Source organism: Physella acuta, unplaced genomic scaffold (genome assembly GCF_028476545.2).
Source record: "Physella acuta isolate Inbredline_101_S28 unplaced genomic scaffold, ASM2847654v3 ptg000388l, whole genome shotgun sequence".
Classification (NCBI taxonomy): Eukaryota; Metazoa; Mollusca; class Gastropoda; family Physidae; genus Physella; species Physella acuta.
Window position 1 is genome coordinate 84,134 of NW_026731907.1, and position 23,253 is coordinate 107,386.

Genomic DNA, 23,253 nt, shown 5'->3' on the forward strand with positions numbered 1-23,253 from the left:
GTTGTTCGTAGTGCCGGAAACAGAAAGTAGGTCACCAGAGTCAGCAGAAGGCAGATTATGGATGCCCCGATGCATGCCAAGCTCACGATGTACTCAGCTTCAGAACTTTCTGGAATCACAGTATCATTTTCCACCGCCTGGTTGATTACGAATTCGTACTGTTGACGCAGGAGCTCATCTAAAATTTCGTAGCAGATGTTTAAAACGCCGTTGTCTTCCACGGTGATAGAGTTAAAATACGAGTAGTTTGAGATCACAATTGTTGTTATGTTGAGGTCAAGGGTCACTGTCACCTTAGGCGGCAAGTAGGAGTGGTTGATTGAGAGATTGTATTGCGACTTCTCAAAACTTACGAAGCTACAGTTTAAAATAGAGGAGACTTTGAGAAAAGAATCTCCGAATTGAAGAGTTAGTTTGTGTTGAAATGTCAAACCCGAGTCTAAAGAATCCGTATAACAAATATTTGAACTCTTTGCTTTCATCTCTCTGCAGAAATGGTGTTCATCCACTTTGTTGACCATTACAACAGTTTGATAACCAAATTCTATTTGACCTCTGACCTTCACCTCTAGGTCATTGACAAGTAGTTTTTCCACAATCAAACTTTCGAAGATGTCCCTTTCCCAAGATTTTCTTGCTATGAATTTCCCAGCAGCCCACGCGAGAAATGGAGTTGAGGAAATTGTTCCGTTGTCTCTGGGTATTATAACTCCAAGTTTCAGCGAATAATAGGCGGCGACGTTTAGCATTAGACCTGTTAGCTGTGGTGGATAGAACATAGGACATTATAGCTGTTAGCTGAGGAGGGGTGTATAGGACATTATAGCTGCTGGCTGTGGTGGATAGAACATAGGACATTATAGCTGCTGGCTGTGGTGGAGATAACATAGGACATTATAGCTGCTGGCTGTGGTGGATAGAACATAGGACATTATAGCTGCTGGCTGTGGTGGAGATAACATAGGACATTATAGCTGCTGGCTGTGGTGGATAGAACATAGGACATTATAGCTGTTAGCTGAGGAGGGGTGTATAGGACATTATAGCTGCTGGCTGTGGTGGATAGAACATAGGACATTATAGCTGCTGGCTGTGGTGGATAGAACATAGGACATTAGATGTTAGCTGTGGAGGAGATAACATAGGGCATTATAGATGTTAGCTAGGTGGGGGATATTTGACATTATACTATTAGCTGGTGGAATAGCTGTATACAAAACATAGCAAATTTAGCTGTTAGCTGGGTGATATAGGACATTAATGCAATTAGCTGGGGGGGGGGGGAGGGATATAGGACATTAAAACGGTGAGGAAAAAACAAACGACCTAGAAGACGTTAGCTGGGGTTAGGGGGGGGGATATGACATTAAAGCTTAACATTAGTTAAGCTAAATGTAAATGACACTTTCTAAAAATAAAAACCGTGATAAAAATTAAAAATACTACCTATTCCAAATTTGACGTTAGGATCATTGAAAAGTATTAAAATCGTATTGTTGTACAGAGAACTTAAACAAAAGATTGTAAAAAAAATGGAAAACTAAAAACCTCTTACGCTTTCCCTGAGACTGATCATCACATCCAGAGCATGAAGCCCCATCAGGGACTCCCACACCGTTGAGTTGTCCCTAGCAGTGGGCACCAGCCACAGACTCAAGTTGTACCCCAGTCCACGTATGCCTTCTAAAGCCGTCCTGCAAGTTCTGTCCTCAAATAAAAGTTTTCCGGGTGAGCACCTTAATGCAACACACGTGCCCTTTGTCAGACAAAAAGGGGTGTTTAAATAACATAGGTATTTCAAAATCTATGCTAATTTGTTTTTAAGTATACAGTTTATCAACTGAAGTGAACAGTATGATGAGGATAGAGGAGTATAGAGGAAGTATTGTAATCGTGCAAAAATTTAAAATTGAGATTTTTCACAAATCTCGACGTTTTAAAGTGTGTGTGTGTCCGTGTGTGATAACTTGAGTACCGTAACAGCTAGATTGATGTTATTTCGTATAAAAATATTGCACCAAATTTGTGGTTCTGTATCAACTTTTCAACGATTTCCGGTAACCGAAAGTGGAACTTACTCTACATTTGGTTTTTCAAAAGCCTATAACTTGAGTAGGCCTACTGTTTCAGTTAGATAGACGAAATTTTACATCTAGGTAAAAGATCGAACTTTGCCTAATTTCAAATTTTAAATAATTTCCGTTTACCGGAAGTAGTACTTTACGCTTTTTCCGATATCTCAAAAATAGCATAAGAATTTATAAAGTACTAATGTTTCGCACTGTTATACACACATTGTTTGCTGTTCACTTGATGCGCTATTCTTCTTTCTACGAGATTCTGTTCTATTTTAAAAAGTTTAAGTATGTAGAAGTTGATTAAAAATCATGTCTATATCACGAGTTGCCATCCTCCATAAAGCTATATGAGAATATTCGAGAAAGTTTAGGGGAGATCACACTCGCCTTATTTTGTACAAATGGTTAACAAGAAATTCTTTTAACACGAAAAAATATCTCGATTTTCTGAGCTTTGTTTTAAACCCTCTGTCCCACAAGATTACAACAGCACTTACATCAGGTTCTTGCCATTGGTTACTATCACAGTTTCCTTGTACGGCCTTCAACTTTGCCCTTGAACTTTTGAATATCCGCCTCTCTCTGAAGTTCAGCAGCAATGCAAACGGCGTGGATTCAATGGTGGAACTTACAAAAGCCTGCTTGCATACATCGTTCTCTGGTAGGGTTTCCTGTAGACATACATTAATGCCATTATGCTTGATATAACTATTTTCAAGCCTTATTTCATTCTTTATTGCTTAAATGTGACGGTGCCTGGCTTATGCAATAAACGAATGACCTTGAATCAAATATGCAGGCTTTTTATACACGTTTGCAAGTCTGAAAAAAGTCATGCGCCGCTATTTAGTTGTTTTATTTTCTGCTTTTCAGTAATTCATAATTTGTGAGTTCGACACTAACAATGCTGCGACTGAAAATATTTGCTTTAAAACACTATCAGTAGCTCAACACAGTGGCGTTGCTATGTCGGGTGTCACCGGGTGTGGCGCTTCGTGGTGTCACCCCCTCCCCCAAGAAACAGATTATATATATATATATATATATATATATATATATATATATATATATATATATATATATATATATATATACATATGCATATATACATATATATATATATATATATATATATATATATATATATATATATATATATATTTATTTATTTATTTATTTATTTATTTATTTATTTATTTATTTATTTATTTATTTATTTATTATATATATATGCCTAAATAGGCCTATAATTTAAATATATGCCACATACGCGTTGCAGACGTAATAGTAACGATGTTTATCTTTAGTCTGTTAATAATACAGTTGGATGTAGCATTGTTTTCTCTAAAGTTAGCGCGTTTACGTCATTGTGTCGCCTCTACCCCTGTAATATTTGATGATTTGTACTTAAAAGACTATTTAACTTTAGTTAATCATTAATGGAACTGGGAAAAAGCATTTTTCTTCTGTAGATTTTGCAATTTTTTGCCTTGGTGTCACCCCTCTAAATATTGTCACCCGGCGCGGTCCGCACCCCGCCCCGCCCTCGCTACGCCTCTGGCTCAACAGACTGGTGGGGGTGATAGCGATATGATCTGTTCCGCATGCCTGGAGAGCGAGGGAGGGGGCGAGTCTGCGTGTTTACGTACAGAGTTTCTTCCAGGCATCTCTTCGGGGGGGCAAAGCCCCCCCCCCCCCGAAAATTTTTTACCGCCCCCCCGAACGAAAGGAAATTTATATAATTTATATAGAAAATATATACTTTTAACAGTGTCCGCCCCCCCCGAAGAAAGTCTACCGCCCCCCCCGAAAATTTCAAGTGCCCCCCCGGAGAAAAAAGTCTGGAAGAAACACTGTTTACGTAGTGGTGTATCGCATGGTTCCCTCGTAGAGAATTATATAGATAGATATAGATTCACCAAACACAAGGGAGGTAATAACCTGAATAAATGAATGTACCAAATTTCAAATAGCACAAGAACTTGTATGCCTGTGAGAACTTAAGTCAAGTGACGAATTAGCAAGCGGACGTTATATATAGCCTACTACCTTCTGGTGATAAATCTCTTCCCTCGTATACTAGAACACTAAAGAGGCAATAACATGAGTTAAATGCATTTACCAGATTGCAAATAGCACAAAAAATATTTTTGAAGAAAGTGTGCTCGCCAGTTCTGGAACTGCTGTAGACGATGTACGATGGTTTCTCGAGGTGTGCACATGCTTGAATCACATCAGGGTGGATGTTGGCACTGTTACACCTGCTCACCGTGGCACTGTAGATTAGGTCAAGGTCATGATGTCGTTAGATTAGGTCTAGTTATGATGCATTGTGTTATCGTGAGTTGAACTACCGGCTGATTGGTCAGTTTACAAGAGTGAATGTTAAAGCTATACGACTGATCAACATAATCCCCACATAATGTGACGTAGGTATTACTCATGAACTGTGAGACACGTAATCCTCAAATATTGTGACATACATTATCATGACATAACCCTAACATATTTCTTACATAATGCTCACATAATCTTTACATTATCCTTACACAGTACTCTCATAACTCTCACATAATACTCACATAATGTGAACCCATAATCCAAACATAATCCTCACACAGTACTTACATAACCCTCACAAAAATTCTCACATAATGTGATGTGAACCCATAATCCAAACATAATCCATAGTAATCATATAATCCCCCAATAATCCTCACATGATTCTCAAAGAATCTGACCCACATAATCATCACATAACCCTCACATAAACTCACATGATCCTCGAATAAATTTACCCACATAATCCGCACACAATCTTTACTTAATTCTCTCCTCTAATCATACACACTCTAAACATAACCCGTACATTATACTCACAGAATCTTCACATAATATTACACATATAACCCTGACATAATCCTCGCATAATCATTTAATCCTCTTATAATCATTTTATCCTCACATAACCCTTACATAAAAATAACATAACTCTCGCATAATCCTCACATAACCCTCACACAACCCACATAACTTACGCTTAATCCTCACATAACCCACATAACTCTCGCATAATCCTCACATAATCCTCACACAACCCACACAGTCCTAATACAACCCACAAAACTCTCACATACCCTCACTCAACCCACATAATCCTCACATAATCCTCACACAACCCACATAATCCTCACATAATCCTCACACAACCCACATAACTCTCACATAATCCTCATATAATCCTCATTTAATCCTCACTGTTACCTGAATTGACCTGCCTCACACGCTACTGTGTTCGCTTCGCTGGGCACCGCATGAGTCACGTGACAACCGGACCTGTCCCCCAGTGCCAGCCTGACCGTCTGGTCCCAGTTGAGCGCCCTAAACACGGACATGTGGCTCACACACCTCAGCTCAATGGGTACTTGGACGTACTGGGGATTATAATAGCAGACATATTTTTTTTATCTCTTAGAAACAGTTCAGGCTAGATGGTATTATAGGGATACGGTAATTAAAAATGCACAGATTATATTAAGTAATCAAAATAATAGATTAATCTAGCAATAATGTGTTAAAACTACATTAAATATAAAAAATAATAATCAGTACTTTTGTTATTTTTATAATTTTCCGTATTCTATATTTGAAACTATAAAAATACTTAGTACTTTTACTTGTAATTTTTTATTTTCTATTCTTGGAATTATGAAAATAGTGCTTTCCTCTTTCTTATTATTCTCCATGTTCTAATACTTTAAAAATAGTTTTATGTTTTTATTATCTTCCAATATTCGTGCCCAAAACGATAGAGAGAATTAAACAAGATTTCATTTGCTACAGAGACCTCGTCATAGGGAGGTATACTGTGGTCAGCACTATGACTAACCGTGTTTGTTTGCTCTTTTGGTAGAAAGCAAAGTTAGGTGGACTCAGGGACATTCAACTGACCCGTACCCGGATTCGAACTCGGGGCTTACGGGTTAAATATCCTAGTTCTCACCACTAGGCCACTACTTCCCATATCCTATTCACGGAATTTCACTTTAAAATCTATACACATAAAATATAAACATTTTATGTTGGAAAAGTTTGCCCAAACATCTATTGATCTCAGGCCTGTAGCAAACACTATTGCTCTCACTGATTACCTGTTTAGTAAATTTTTTTATTGGCGAAGTACCTCCGTCTGTCCCTAGCAAGGGGGAATAATAAAAGAAATACTGAACACAGATCAAGCCTAGAAGAGTGATAAGGGGAACTCGTAACAAAGTTATATTTTTGGAAGTAAACACGCGTGTTCTATTTTTTTTTCTTTATTATGTCTGTCTTCTGATCTGACACAGAGTCTCCGTGGGGGAGGGGGAGGTTCTTGAATTTTCTGGGGAGCGGATTTTATATATATATATATATATATATATATATATATATATATATATATATATATATATATATATATATATATACATATATGTTCTTGAATTTTCTGGGGAGCGGATTATATATATATATATATATATATATATATATATATATATATATATATATATATACGTATATAGTCAAGGCTGTGATGGGCTGATGTACATGTTCTTTAAGGCTTACCTGAATGAACGAAAGGTAAACAAACTCTTATCCTAACCTGATTTACGTCATTGCATCGTGCACAGAACTTGTTTCTGTACACGACATGTGTGTCTTTGTCTATCACTCGTGTGACAAAATCCAACGTGATCTCCTCGAAAGAAACTTCTCCCTCACACAACGTGACTGTCCTCACGTCTCCATAGTAACCAGGGTCACATGACCGGATGTAGATGAAATTTCCGGCGCCGATTGTTTCCGATTCGCATCCAAGTTTCGGGTAGGTGTGCTCTAGAAAGATTTTATCGTCAACAGTTTTTGAATCAATTTTGTTCTTAAAGTCAACTAAAGGAATCTGATTGGTAGACGCGTACAGTGTATGCGTGCTGAGCGTATCTAGACTTCTGGACTCTTCCTTAGGTTCACGAAAGAGCTTAGAATTTCGAGAAAGGTCTTCGGTAGCATAACTTCCGCTCTTCATTTTTTCTATAGACGGAAAACTTCGAGAGACTCCTGGACAACAGACGCCATATACTTCACAGGAAGGCCAACGACAGTCACAGAATGTACAACTGAACACTGGGCAGCTTTGTTTGTAGGCATTAAGTGCTGTAATGTTTTCACCATCACATCTGACGTTGCAGAAATTGTTTTGGTATATTTCCGGTGATGTGTCAGTTTTGTTCCAGTAAAATATTTTCGTTGTTTTGTTCAGAAAATGAACGTAAGCTGGCAGTGATGATGCAGTTTGGAGATAAACCAAATCACTGATGTGAATATCTGTGTTGATGAAAATAAAATGCATATTGAATATTTGTGCTCATTGCATATATTGATGTAAGACTAACATGCTTAACTTAAACACTCTTTTTATGTATGTTATAAAATTAAAATTTAAAAAAAAACTAAAGCAAAACCAGTTATATAAATTATGTGTAATTAAAATGTATGCATAAACCTATTTCACAAGAATTGACTATTATACATATATATATATATATATATATATATATATATATATATATATATATATATATATATATATATATATATATATATATATATATATATATATATATATATATATATATATATATATATATACATTACATATGTATCTATACATATATATATGTATATTTATATATATTTGTATGTGTATATATAAGTAAATATATATTTACGTGTGTGTTTGTACTTATATATATATATATAGGCGTATATATATATATATATATATATATATATATATATATATATATATATATATATATATATATATGTATATATATATATATATATATATATATATATATATATATATATATATATATATATATATATATATATATATATATAAACTATTCGCACATCAGTAGTTAAAAAGTGTACTTGTATCATTGAAATGTATATATGTACCTGTATTCATATCCACATCCCTGATATTTACATCAGTTCCGTTTTCCTTCAGTATGGAATCTATCTGGTCATTGACACCACCCATTGTGTTACAATACACAGTACCGAGCGCCAGAAAATATAGCAACACCATTGATAATCTCAGGAATAACATGGTTTGCGCTTAGGATAACGTGCACTCAAAATTGTGTGAAACAAATCTATACAATTATGGATATGGTGTCAAGTACATGCATAACTAGGCTGGATTTACCAGAGAATCGCGTTCTATACAATGGCGAAATACTAACACATATTTTTGAGATCCAGAAAATTTAGCAACACTGCTGCAAAGCTCAAGAATAACATGGTACGCACTAAGGATTACGCTATTCTAGTCAGTTTTAGGCTGGATTTACTAGGGAATCGCATTTTATATACATGCGAAATAGCAATCCCATAATCAGACAACCAAAATGTTTAATACTACACAGCCATTACCAGTTCGTCATGTCATTTACCCACCTTTGAAGGGAACCCAAATGTGCTATCGAGAGTTCTAGCCTATTGATAAAACATGAGCGACCCGACTAGTTGTTGTGTTGGCGTTGTTTCCCTTGGGGACAGGGCTTGTGATTGCGTCCCTTTATTTATTCTAGCATTAAGATAATTCGGACATGGGCGAGGTCGGAAACTACTTCAAAGGGAGGTTTTGTCAGATTATCAGAAATACACGAAATCGTGTTTTTAAATGTTTAGTTCGAATAGTAAATTAAATATCATACATATGTATCATTGTATAGTTTTAAAGATTCCTTTATTTTAAAACGACACGAAAATGCTTCTCATCTGAAATTATGACGTATTTCAACTTACGATTGTTAAAAAAAATACATCTTTGCCGTTATTCGACAGGCTAATTGCTATCCAACTATCTATGACCAGTCTATTTATCTGTATCCGGCATAAGGTGAATATGTTGATTAATTGGTTAGATATTTTCATTTAGTTTATCTTTGTTCTAAGAATGAAATAATATTTTTTGTAATTATGATGTTAGATAGGGCGTGTGTTCAGTGTTCAATGTGCATTCGGCAACACATACTGTGTTCAATGTTCCCATCCCAATCCCCACCCCCCCCCCCCTGCCGCCACTCTTGAATAGAGAAAAAAAAGACAAAACTTTTAGAGATATATTTTACTTATTTTAGAACAAAACAGTAAATCTAAGCTACGTTTATTTCGTAATTCCCCCCCCCCCATCCCTTCTTCACTACGTTGCGCAACTAGTCCATCCCCCTTCTCTCCCTCCCCCCTCACACACACGCAAATATACATGGATTGTAGATATAGTAAAATTAATCAAACTTGCGTGCGATGTTTAGAAACCCACTCAATTTTCATACACACACACTCATACAAACAATCACCAGGCATTTTCAACGTCATCGAACGCCACGCCTTTTGCCCCCACCGCATTTTGTCCCACACTGCCCTCTAAACCTCCCCCCCCCCCCACACACATACACAATTAACACAATCCACGATCATTTATGGGTTCAATATCTTCCAGTGTACAACCCGACAAGGGAGGTAAATGGTGAATAAATCAGAGTAACCTTTTCCTGAACAATCATCATGGTTCAGTCACAGTTCCATCAATGTATTGGCTGTGACGTTAGTTTTGACCTTGACATTAACAGACCTTCTCGGCAGGCTAGTTAACCAGGTCTGATTCACCGATTCGTTAATGATTAACTGTGACATTGACCTTTATTGCCCAATTAGTTAAGAACTCAACTTGCTCTGCGATTTTAGTTCGTATTTGTTTTCGTATTGTATAATGGGATTATTTTATTATCCTTTCTGTGTTTTCTTGATACATCACTTTGTTTTCATTTCAGTGCTTTGTATAACTCGCTTTACGTAGAGATTCCATGATTTGTGTATTGACTTAGCGGTTAAGACCCTAATCTTTATTTTACTTTTTTTTTAAAATTTCAGCTAGTAATTTTTCAGAATTATTAAAAGATTTTAACAGCTCAGCAAAAGTTTGTTAGTGGTTTTTTTTATGTCACCTTAGTGTGTGTAGGAGTTGTTGTCACAACATTTTGTAGGAGTTGTTGATGTCATCTGCAACTTTGTGTACCAATTATGATGTCATTTGCAACTTTGTGTAGAAATGTTGATGCCACCTACAATTTTGTGTTGCAGTTCTCCTTGTTTGCATACAATCAATTGAACAAGACAGCAATGACAATGCGTACATGCACTTTATTCAAAACATAACACTTCAATAGGATGAGAATGAGAGCGGATGTTTTTAGGCCTTAAGGACAATGTTTACGAGCATTCTATAAACAACTTGTATCCCTAATACAATTTCAGATGACAGCAAACCCTTGCATACATGCGGATTTGACCTTTACGAACCCATTCACACGTGAGCGTGACTGTTGGTACGATAGACAGCGACCCCTCTTTAGTGAGAGTTTCCTGATGTCAATCTCCCTGCCCAGCGTCCAGCATAGAGCCACAGATTTGAACCATCAACCTTACCCTCTGCTAGTTCACACGATCACTACCACACATCTTTTCATTTTGATAAACACGTTTGAGGTTCGAATCCCAGTCAGAATAATATATTCTAATCATAGTCGAAGAGGTTATCACACCCCATCTACTCCAGCAGTTCCAAGTTCGGATACCAGTCAGCATACGATGTTGTAATCGGGGTAGACGGAATATCTCCTACGCTCTACTGCACCTGCACTAGTTCGTATGGTGTATCTGGGGAGTACATTTAACCTGTGTTAGTTATATAAATCAAAACAACCGATGACAACTTTAAAATAAACATTTCATTTGTTCAATTTGTGTTTGTTAAGTGAATCCTTTAAGGTTATTCCCAGCGCAAATTTAGTTTGGAATTGTAAAATTAATGTTCATTTTGCGTAGACCTAAAAGTACGTTTTTAGGCTGATCGTTTACTGCAGTTAATGTGTACAGAATGTGTACAGAATGTGTACAGAAAACATAGAAGTTCTCAGTTATCTGGTCAGGAGAGTGTTAGGTGGGTTACAACTCGTCCTCAATCTTCTCATCTCTAAATTCATGGGCTCAGAAAATAAAACTGTTTCACGTTAGTTAAATTTAATGGCCGTGGTGTACTCTTTAAAATGCTTTCAGATTCAAAATTATGTGTACGTTTTTAAACCTCGAAATTTCGAGTTGTCAGGAAAAGTAAAAACGATGTGGAGATGCAACCTATGCAACAACGGCATCTTTTCTTTATCTAACGCAGGGGTCTCCAAACTACGGCCCGCGGGCCGGATGCGGCCCGCGAGGTCCTCTCATCCGGCCCGCGGAGATCTTTTTGTCAACGGAAAAAAACGTTTGTTGGTGATGGCTGAGGAACTTTGCCCAAAAAAATCAAAGACATGTCTGGAAGAAACTGGCCCCCGAACTGAAATTTGATAGTTAATGCGGCCCTCGGACTGAAAAGTTTGGAGACCCCTGATTAATCTAACGGATAAAAACTCCAAGCCGTGTCTGTTTATTTTAAAACACCATCCTCCCCACCGGTGTAGGCATATGGCCACACCTTCAGCATTAAATGCACACGATGATTAGGACACTTAAAATTAAGAGACTTAAATGATTTAGTTAAAAACCCGGCTATTCACTGGTAGTTATGTTTTTTTTTTGTCTTTCTAAAAACACCTTTCAGCTGAGCATGGGTCTGACCAAACTATCCCTTTATATGCTGAGATGACAGAAACAGGCAAACTCTACTTCACCTGCCCCATGTCCCGCCAAGTTCCGATAGGCAACTTTATCATTCATATCTTATAAAAAATTATTGAAAAAAAAGTTAACATTGAAGTGGTGGGTCTCGATCCCGTACCACCCGCATGGTAACTGTTACACTACCATCTAAGCTATTTAGGCATTACAGATTGAACCATCGCAAGCCTGAATAAACTCTACTAACCAAACCACTCGAACACACAAGCCAGTCAAACAGCAAGTATTCTTCTACTGATACCTCACAAAGTTTAAACTCACAGCTAAAAATGTCCGAACAAAATGAAATGTTGTCCCACCGCTGGCTTAAAAATCTGGGTAAATATCGCCATTCACCCTAAAACAATCGGACGCTGTTGCGAAGAGCATAAAGATGGCCAAAATGAACAAATAGTATCCAAACAGTAATCTGCAACATAAACACGTAGAGGCCTTATATATGCATATATATATATATATATATATATATATATATATATATATATATATATATATATATATACATATATTATATATACATATATATATATGCATATATATATATATATATATATATATATATATATATATATATATATATATATATATATATATATATATATGTGTGTGTGTGCGTGTGTGTGTGTTCCCCTTAACAGATGTAGACAATATGTGATGTGCATGCATTTGTAGGCCGAAATGATACAGGGATCATACAAATACCAGTTAACATTAGTAAAGGCGTGGCTCACCTATATGCAGGCATGGTATGTAGTGGCACGATAGTAGTGGGTAGAAGTATTGCCAGTACCAGACATGAAATAGCTGTGGATGACAGAGGGAGACTCATCACTACCACAACTCAGGTTTAATTTTACAATATATATATATATATATATATATATATATATATATATATATATATATATATATATATATATACTAGCGTACCCGTCCCCCGCGCGTTGCCGCGGGGATAGAAGAAAGTTTGACGAAATGTATTAGAAGGATTTCACCAATACGTTACCAATTATAGTTATATGTTCTTAGACGCGTGACCATCTTTTCTAAAAGTGAGTTATTTAAATGTAAACAATGCCTGCGCTTAAATCATAAATATCGGGACACGGGTTTACCTACACTACCGCATGTAAACATTGAGTGTACATTAATCACTCACCGAAATAATGTTAGAACACACTTCGGTGACCGCCCATGTGTCAGAGACGCACTGGGGCGCTCTTAGGCCCCCAACCCCCCGATTAGACTACCGCATAGGCGCGGCGTACGACCCCTGGCTCCTTAAAAGTAACAGGCGCCATCGTGCCAAATAGCATCCTGTTAATAATGATGCAGATTTCGTCATTCGCTAAAGTGACACAAATGAACAGTTTTTTTTTTCTTTAACACGTAAAAAAAGTATTTGACGTGTTTTAAACATCAGTGTGACTGATGCGATAAGCTAGCGTTACTAAAGGTCTATTATTAGATGCTTGATCTCAATTTCTGACTGGCTTGTCTAATAGTAGATGCTTATTGCATCATTCGCAAAGTGACGAAACTCTACAGTAGGCTCCTCATATTCAAAAAGTTATTTTTTCATCTTTGGCAAGGTGACGAAACTGTACAGAATGATTTCCACGCGTTACAAAGTTATTTTTAGAAGCCTGTTGTAGTTTTACGGCTGAATATAGTAGTACCCCTTACTTGCTATGCAGAACGCTCGATTAACGGATGCCAAGTGCCAACATAGTCGCTCTAAAACTCTGGGTGCCAAACCGTGTATTGACGAAAGTTGTACCCTATATGGCGCCGCCCATAAGAAACTTTAGTTTTCTTTTTCGCAGAAATATTCTCGGGAGTATTCTCATCTACTCCCTAAAGTTTCATGGCACTCGGATGAACCGCATCCGAGTTTTATTTTTTATATACCGTGTATAGAGAGAAAAAAATCGCCCCCCCCCCGGAGGGCGCCGCCCTTGCAATATTAAACAATTTTTTTTTTGCAGAACCCACTATTGAGTGATCTAATCATCTCCCCAAAGTTTCATGGTACACGGATGAACGGTGTGAAACCGAAATAGACTTTTATTTTTATAAACCGTATATAGAGAAAAATCGCAGCCTCCCGTTGCGCCGCCCTTGCGAAATTAAAAATGATTTTTTACAGAACCCTTTCCTAGAGTTTTATAATGAACTCCCCAAAGTTTCATGTCTATCGGATGAACGGTGTCACTGCAATTCACTTTTATTATTTTTATATACCGTATATAGAGAAAAATCGCACCCTCCCGTGGCGCCGCACTTGCGAAATTAAAAATAATTTTTTACAGAACACTTCGCTAGAGTGGTATAATCAACTCCCTAAAGTCTCATGGCTATAGGGTGAGCGCTGTCAAACCAAAATCGACTTTTATTTTTATATACCGTATATAGAGAAAAAACAAATCGCGCCCTGCCGGGGCGCCACCCCAGCGAATTTGAAATTTTTTTTTTCCGCAGAAACCTCCCCAGGAATATTCACAACAACTTCCCAAAGTTCGACGGCGATGTGATAAGCGGTGTGGTAATGCATAAAAGACACACACACACACAGACACACACACATACATTGCTTTATATATATATATATATATATATATATATATATATATATAAATATATATATATATATATATATATATATATATATATATATATATATATATATATATATATATATATATATATATATATATATATATATATTAGTATGTGTGTGTGTTTGTGTTTGTGTTTAAATACATATATTATGTGCTGTCTATAAATAATATAGTTCTAAAAATGTATGTACAGTATGCGTAAGTATGTGTGTGCATAATAGAAAACAATTCTCTATAACATCCACCAATATTTTACCTATTAAGATGTATACTATCCCAAATATTTTCCCTAAAATATCCACTCATATTTTACCTATCAAGATGTACAAGATCCCAAATATTTTCTCTAAAATATCCACTCATATTTTACCTATCAAGATCCCAAATATTTTCTCTATAATATCCACTCATATTTTACCTATCAAGATGTACAAGATCCCAAATATTCTCCCTAAAACATCCACTCATATTTTACCTATTAAGATGTACACTGTCCTAAATATTTTCCCTAAAACATCCACTCATATTTTACCTATCAAGATGTACAAGATCCCAAATATTTTTCCTAAAATATCCACTCATATTTTACCTATCAAGATGTACAAGATCCCAAATATTTTTGGCCATTTCACGTTCGCACCGCACATGCCAAACACCTGGACCAACAGAATACCATAGTAGGCGCAGGTTGTGAGTACCGCTAGAGCCCCACACAGGTATCGTACATCTGGAAGTAGTAGAAGTGTTACAGATCGACATTCATGGGCTCAATATTTGTCTTCCCCCTCCCTAGTCACCATTTATCTTAATCAAGTTTTAATCTTTACTTCATAATAACTTTGTATAATATTAATTACGGTTTTTTAAATTCAATTGTGTTATTGAATAGTTACACATTTCTATTTGTTCAACATCTGCCTTTTTGTTGTTGTTATTGTTGAAACTTTGCATAGAGTTGAGCCCCACGTATAACAAAAGTTAAGGAGGGAAAGATTATATTGAACGGGGAGGAAAGAGGTGTTAAAAGAGGTGCAATGAGTAGAGATGATAATAGAAGAGCTGACCACATGCAAAAGGTGGCATAAACTCAATTGTCTGATCTGAGATAGACAGGTATGGTGGAGTGATGTTGCTGCCTTATGCCTCACAAAAAGCCATTAGGACAAATTGTAAAGACGAGCCGACCGGCGGCGTATCATACGCCGCTATTTAGTTGTTTTATTTTACTACTTTTCAGAAATTCATAATTTGTGAATTCGACAGTACCAATGCTGTCACTGAAAATATTTGCTTTAAAACACTACCCCCCCCCCCCTTTCCCCCAACCCCTACCCTACACCCCCCCCCCCCCCCCCGTTAAAGCAGCTTCCTCTTAGTTACCTCCCTCCAGTAAGTTTAAAATCGTTTCAAACTAAATTATCTGCCCCTAATAGCCGTCACTAAACCCGGCTCTACGATTTGTAAACATTAAGCGTGAACCACAGCTCACCAGACCATGTGGGGTAGGGGTGATAGTGATAGTGATAGAGAGGAAGAGGAAGAGAGGAAGAGAGGGGACTGCAAGGCGCGCTTGCAGCTTGTTTTCTAACGTCTCCCAGAAGAGAATTATATATATAGATAGCTTAACTTAAAATTTGAATGAAGTATTCCATGATTAAATGTAGATTAATTAGCGAGTAAATATGGAAGAGTTAAAGTATAATTACAGTGTGGGTCTGGAGTTTTGCAGCCGTTGGCGTCACAGTAAATGAAGAGATTCTGACTGTGTTCGATGTCATTCCCCTGTGGAGACGGTACAATTTGTTACAGTGTGTGGCCTGGTGGCTATTTAACTATGATAGTAATGCTGTTGTTTTAATATTTACCGTATCAAAACAAAACTTGCTAGAACTCTCCAGGGAAAAAGGGGGGAAAATCAGGTTAAGCAAGAAAAAACAATATTTTTAGCGTATCAAAACAAACTTGAATTGGAACCCTCCAGTGAAAAAGAAAAAAAGAAGCAGGTTAAGCAAGAAGAAAAAAAACAACATTAACATATGACTTAGAGAGTGGTACAAGAAAGATGGGTTACAACTGTTAAAAAATCTGGCCGAAAAGTCGAGCTGCCACGAAAGCTTTTGTTGGACTATACCCTAGTGGCACTACAGGATTACACAATGCTGTTATGTTAAGAGCGTGTGATTGCATCCGTTATCAGATCCTGGAATTTATGTGTGCCACTGATGTACATGTGTGTCTTCCGATTGCACAGTGGATGTGTATACGTGTGATATTGTTGAAGATACGGTGTTGGGATTTTGGCATTGTTGTATGTGCGATAAGGGTATGAAAAATACATATAATATTTTTTTTTAAAACAACAACTATATGTGTATACTAGTGTATTAGTTCCGTTGTAATAAACAAAAGAATTTTCTAGAACCTACAGACCAATGGCGGAGGAGATAAAACCCAACTCTAACAAAGACACATGAAAAGATTATTTTTGCCGATTTTTCACTTTTAGTGCACATTATAAACAGTTGATCAATTTAATTAACAGGTTCACGAGTGAAATGACATGAGTTCGAATCTCGACGTTAAATATGATCAATACATGCATCCAACAGATGCACCTGAGTTCACCCAGCATTAACAAGTACCTGGCATAAGTGTGTAAGATAGATATATCAGCCATTGAAACGTCAGCATTATAATGTAGCAAAACCCCCATAAACTCTACTTCTTCTGTTCCAATGTCGTCAAGTGAAGAAAGGATACATTAAATTAAACTTTCCATTAACAAATGTGTATACATTACGACATACCTTGTAGACGCCCACCCAATAAGGATTGAAAAGTCCTGTAGTGTAGATAACCAGGGTCAACAGATTGAGGAGAATTGTGTAGATTTTTGTCACAAATTCAGAGCACGCCATTCTAGATGAGATGAAAGTTAATTTACGCCAAATATTAGACTTCAATTCACAAATTTAGACCTCGCCATACTAAATAAATTCATAGAAAATGTACGCAAAATGTTAGATTTGAAGGCACAAATTTAGACCTCGCTATTCTAAATAAAGTCATAGTAAATGTACGCAAAATGTTAGACTTAAAGTCACAAATTTAGACCTCGCCATTGTAAATAGAGTGAAAATAACTTTACGAAAAAGGTTATACTTTAAGATACTCAGTTTATACTCAGTTTATACGATCCCCAGTAAGGACTCAACTTAAGACTATCCAGCTAGCACCTCGTGCTCTACCCAATCAACCACTTTGCCACCCATATTTCAAACATAATTTTTAAAAGTGCATCTGATTGTTACACACATTTCTCCAAACTAAAATACGGTAATTTGGTAATACCCAACCCTAGAAGAAGAAGTATAGTTTGACTAACTCTGTTGAACAGAATATGTAAAAATAAAACATACAGTGAGGAAAAAAACTGATGGTTGAGGATACCGATATCCGATAATAAATTGTTCTAAAAATAGGGGTGTTAGGTTGCTAGTAGTATTGTTTCTCAACTAGTTTTATGGTTAGAAATTAGAGTTAGGTGTATTGTAAAACTAGGGTTGGCATTAGGGTTAGGGTTAACATTAGTCATTAGATATTAGATAAAGTAACCTAACACCCCTTTTTAAAGAAGATTCTATTATCGGACGCGGGTATTAAAAAAATCCCCCCCCCCCTTCCCAAAAAAAAGTAGGGGTTTACAACACAGACATTTACTTACCTCAAAACATGCCAGGCACCCACCAGGGCTGGGTACGAGTTAAAACTTGAGTCGAGCCCAAAACTTACGTGACAGTAATTGCCCTCTCTGCCGACCACAGCCTACCACACTATAAAACAGTGGTACAGTGATACAGTTGATGCCTAAACAATGCAAGGAATTTATAATTATATTTTAATTTTAAGATTTAAAAAATATCTAAATTATAATTTTTTTCCCGTTCTGTTTGATGATTTCGATATGTATTTTAATCTTAATACAGATCTAGATTCTAGATCTACTATTTGGAAACTATTCATGGCCGCCTTTATTACTAACTCACATTCTTGTAGATCTAGTATGTTTTAGAATGAACATAGTTTTGGTGAATTAACTACTTAATTCAACCTTTCATTTAACTGTATTTAACAAGAGTAAAAAACGAGACTTTATTGTTATTTCATATAAGAAAATGTCTAAATTTACACATACATTGTAAATTCTTGTTTTCAAATATTTGCCAGCTGCAATGATTTAATTTACTTTCATTATACCCATCAGGATCAGTGCAAATCCGTGCTACGATTTATGGTGTGCAGTTCGCTATATTTGGACAAACCTGTATGCATTTCACATGGGGATAATAAAATTCAGAATCTATCAAAAGCGTTATGGGTTACCACTGGGGACAGTTGGAGAAACTTAGACAGGAAAGATGGGTTACCACTGGGGACAGTTGGATAAACTAGCACAAGAAAGATGGGTTACCACTGGGGAACTATTGGAGAAACTAACAAAAGAAAGATGGCTTACCACTGGGGACAGTTGGAGAAACTAGCACAAGAAAGATGGGTTACCACTGGGGACAGTTGGAGAAACTAGCACAAGAAAGATGGGTTACCACTAGGGACAGTTGGAGAAACTAGCACAAGAAAGATGGGTTACCGCTGGCGACAGTTGGAGAAACGAGATAAAGAAAGATGGGTTACCACTGGGGACAGTTGGAGAAACTAGCACAAGAAAGATGGGTTACCACTGGGGACAGTTGGAGAAACTAGCACAAGAAAGATGGGTTACCACTGTGGAACTATTGGCGAAACTAGCACAAGAAAGATGGGTTACCACTGGGAACTATTGGAGAAACTAGCACAAGAAAAATTGGTCACCACTTTGGAACTATTGGAGAAGCTGGCACAAGAATGACGGATATCCACTGGAACTATTAGAGAAGCTAGCACTAGAGAGATGCATGGCTTTACAATTTGAAAACAGATCAAACAGGAGTGGAGCCCCCTCAGGTGATGGGATTACCAACTCTAGATTCTTTAAAACAGCTCCTGCTGATGCATGGCTGTATAGTTAAAACCTCTCCCTTTCTCCCCATTAGCTGTGTGGGGACTAGTGGGAGAAGATACCCAATACACGGGACAATGCTGGATCCTCTTATATTGCTGCCCATATGGATTTGATTATCAGGTCGCAACCGTCCAATCGTAAAGCTTGTTATATTTAGTTCACCGTCTCGGCTTAACTATCAACCGACAAGAAACAAAAACCCACAAATACGTCATTCAAGACTTTAAAAATTCAAATAATTCAAATTAAAAAAAAAAGATTCCTGTTTAGACCTTGAGATCTATTGAGCAAAGTTAATTTCTTATGTTTCGTAGCTTAGGCATATGAAGGGATAATTTGGTCAGCACTCTTCCCAGCTCTATTTACTTTCCATAACGTGAGTTAGGTCTCTTTCAGAGCTGGAATAATCTTACAGTCGTTCCACTGACTTGAACCCGGGTTCGAACACGAGACTTTCAGTTTAGCAGTCTACCGCTCTATCGGTAGGCCACGCCGTTTCATAAATAATTCGAATTAGGTAGCATAAATTAACAATTAAAATGTGAATACAACAAATTGTGAAGACCATCGTATATCTGTTGTAAAACTGAAGTTTAATTTTACAAAAAAGTTTGTAATATTTCGTTCGAAATGCGAGAAGTAACTTCATGTAAGCTGAAAGTTGTCACATACAGATCAAAGCTGACTGGTTCGTGTATGTTAACAGTCGTCACATACAGATCAAAGCTGACTGGTTCGTGTATGTTAACAGTTGTCACATACAGATCAAAGCTGACTGGTTCGTGTATGTTAACAGTCGTCACATACAGATCAAAGCTGACTGGTTCGTGTATGTTAACAGTCGTCACATACAGATCAAAGCTGACTGGTTCGTGTATGTTAACAGTCGTCACATACAGATCAAAGCTGACTGGTTCGTGTATGTTAACAGTCGTCACATACAGATCACAGCTGACTGGTTCGTGTATGTTAACAGTCGTCACATACAGATCAAAGCTGACTGGTTCGTGTATGTTAACAGTCGTCACATACAGATCACAGCTGACTGGTTCGTGTATGTTAACAGTCGTCACATACAGATCAAAGCTGACTGGTTCGTGTATGTTAACAGTCGTCACATACAGATCAAAGCTGACTGGTTCGTGTATGTTAACAGTCGTCACATACAGATCAAAGCTGACTAGACCATAGCACAGATAGGACATCAATTTCCGAATTTACAAATCACCTGTCCTAATACAAAATACAAACATTCAATCATTATACTTAATGACTAGTCGTCACTTTTAAAAACTAAACGTAATCACAATTTATACTAATGAACTCTTAATAAATCTAGACTTACTATAGTTTTATTATAATATTGATAACTTTTAAAACAAATTAACGCATCACCTATTGTTTAGTGCAGGGGCGGCAACCTTTGAGACGGAAGAGCCAAAATTTACAATTTACAAAATTTCCAGTTTTTAAAGAGCCACAAATATTTTCTCTCAATATTATGCTCTATGATTAGGATTGGGTTATATATATATATATATATATATATATATATATATATATATATATATATATATATATATATATATATATATATATATATATATATATGTAACTAGGGTAGGCCTAGCTACTAGTTACAAATCTGATAACGAACGATAAGCCGAGACGCAGTATTACAGTCTGATGCAACCGATAGCAGGTGGCTTATTGGATCGGACTGATAACAATCTCAAAGCCAACGCGTGCTATTTTGGGAAACGGTACGAGGGGATTCAGACGGCCTGTCAACTTTGATTGATAGGATGCAGATGTTTATGACACGGACTGTACGTTAGAACTGCGCAACTAGTGGTCGGAGACATCGAGTACAAGTATCGATTACGGAGGAATACAAGTACGAAGATGAGTACGAATACAAGGGATAAATAGGAGGGGACGGCAGAACTCGCTCTCTTCCCTCTTCATCGCTCGCTTTAGATCAGTCAGTCTGTGTGACATATCAAGTTGGTTATATTGTGTTAAGAAGGACAATAGACATGTGGATTCAGTTATATGAAGCCTAGTGAGGACTGTTAGGGGTCAGTTGATTCAGACTATTATTGTGAAACATTCCTGTTGATTCATTGTGTTATATTGAAGCATTTCTTGATTCATGTAATAAAAGGATCAATAGCGAACCTGCATCTTCGAGTCTTTCTACTGTAGTCGATGTTGTGTAGCATGAGTGGTTCAACTCGTTGCAATTGGCGTTGTCGGGCAGGATAGACTCGGGGAAGGTCACATTTGGCGCTGCGAACAGGATGAATTCAACTAGACTTGCCGTTTGAGGCACCCATAGTCAACCTTGTGCATAACTGTGTTTTGTGTGTATGTGAATTCGGACATTCAGGAACTGTGAAAATCGAGGAAAATTTTTTCATATACACACGGTAAGAAAGAACTCTTTTGTTTTACTTACGGAATAAAATGTCTACTCTGGACGAGAAGCAGACCCATATAGTGGTCCTACCCAGAGAGTCCCACATTAACAAATTTTACGGGGACGGTGATCCAACTTTAACCAACAGGTTCAGTGAAGAGGTCAAAGCGGCCTGGGCCTCGAGAGGCATGTCACCAGAGGAAAGATTAAGACGGCTGATGGGCAGTATAGGAGAGACGGTTAGGGCAGAGGTCAAATGCCACGATAAAACCATCCAATCAGATCCAGATAAGGTGCTGGATCTGATTATGGAGACCTTTGGGGAGAGACGGTCGGGATCGCAACTGCTAGCAGGGTTCGTAGGCTTAAGGCAGAGATTGGCGGAGAGTGTGATGGAGTACTCACACCGGATGAACAGGGCCTTTGATTCGGTAAAGGTCAAAACACCTGACATTGATGTGCGCCTACTGAGGGACCATTTCATCGAGGGGCTGGCAACCCCGATCCTAAGAAGAGAGTTGAAAGAGGAGGTCCACAAAGACCCGCAGTTGACCTTCCTTCAGGTCAGGAACTCAGCGATCCGCAGGTCCGAGGATGAGGACCAATCGAACTGTTCGGTGGACAAAGTCTCTGTGCCTGAACAGAGACAATCCCCACCCACAGGGGCCGACACGATGGAGACCATGATGGCTCAACTGTTGGCCCACCTAGATAAGGTTGACCAACGTTTGGAGAGGTTAGAAAGCAGGTCAACAGCTGAGAATCAGGAAAAGAACGGGACAAAACAGGGACGGGTTGGACGGCCGCGTCCTGCCAAGCCATCACTCCAATGGACGGCCGACGGTCGACCAATTTGTTTGTCTTGTTCACAACCCGGACATATGGCACGGTACTGCCAGGGAAACGGTCGTCCTCTGTAAGGCAGGGCCAGGCTACAGAGGGGCGAGGTTATGGCCCAAGAAGCAAAATGATGGGAGTCTGTCCCGAAATGGTGATTACGATTGGGTACATCGCGGTGAAGGCAATTGTGGATACAGGCTCCCAGGTGACGACAATCACGGAAAATTTTTACACCAAATGGATGAAAGGAAAAGACCATAGGTTGAGGTCTGACACATGCATGCGCCTGACGGCAGCTAATGGACTAACCATTCCATACTGTGGTTATTTTCTGGCGGATGTCGTGGTGGCAGGACATAGGTTGAAGCAGGTTGGGGTGTTCGTTACGAAACACAACCTAGAGACAAATGTGTCAAATATACCTTGCCTGTTGGGCATGAATAT

At 37.7% G+C, this 23,253-nt stretch overlaps 1 protein-coding gene across 1 annotated transcript; it reads right to left on the minus strand.

Annotated features, from left to right (window-relative positions):
* Positions 1-12,594: 12,594 nt before the first annotated feature.
* Positions 12,595-18,727, minus strand: LOC131942107 (uncharacterized). The gene is made up of 6 exons (XM_059301830.1): positions 18,684-18,727; positions 18,213-18,355; positions 17,296-17,407; positions 16,195-16,270; positions 15,078-15,215; positions 12,595-12,671 (listed from the first exon to the last, which is right to left on the minus strand). The coding sequence occupies exons 3-6, from the start codon at positions 17,404-17,406 to the stop codon at positions 12,595-12,597; spliced, it is 402 nt and encodes a 133-aa protein (XP_059157813.1). The 5' UTR covers position 17,407; positions 18,213-18,355; positions 18,684-18,727.
* Between the last annotated feature and the right edge of the window lie 4,526 nt (positions 18,728-23,253).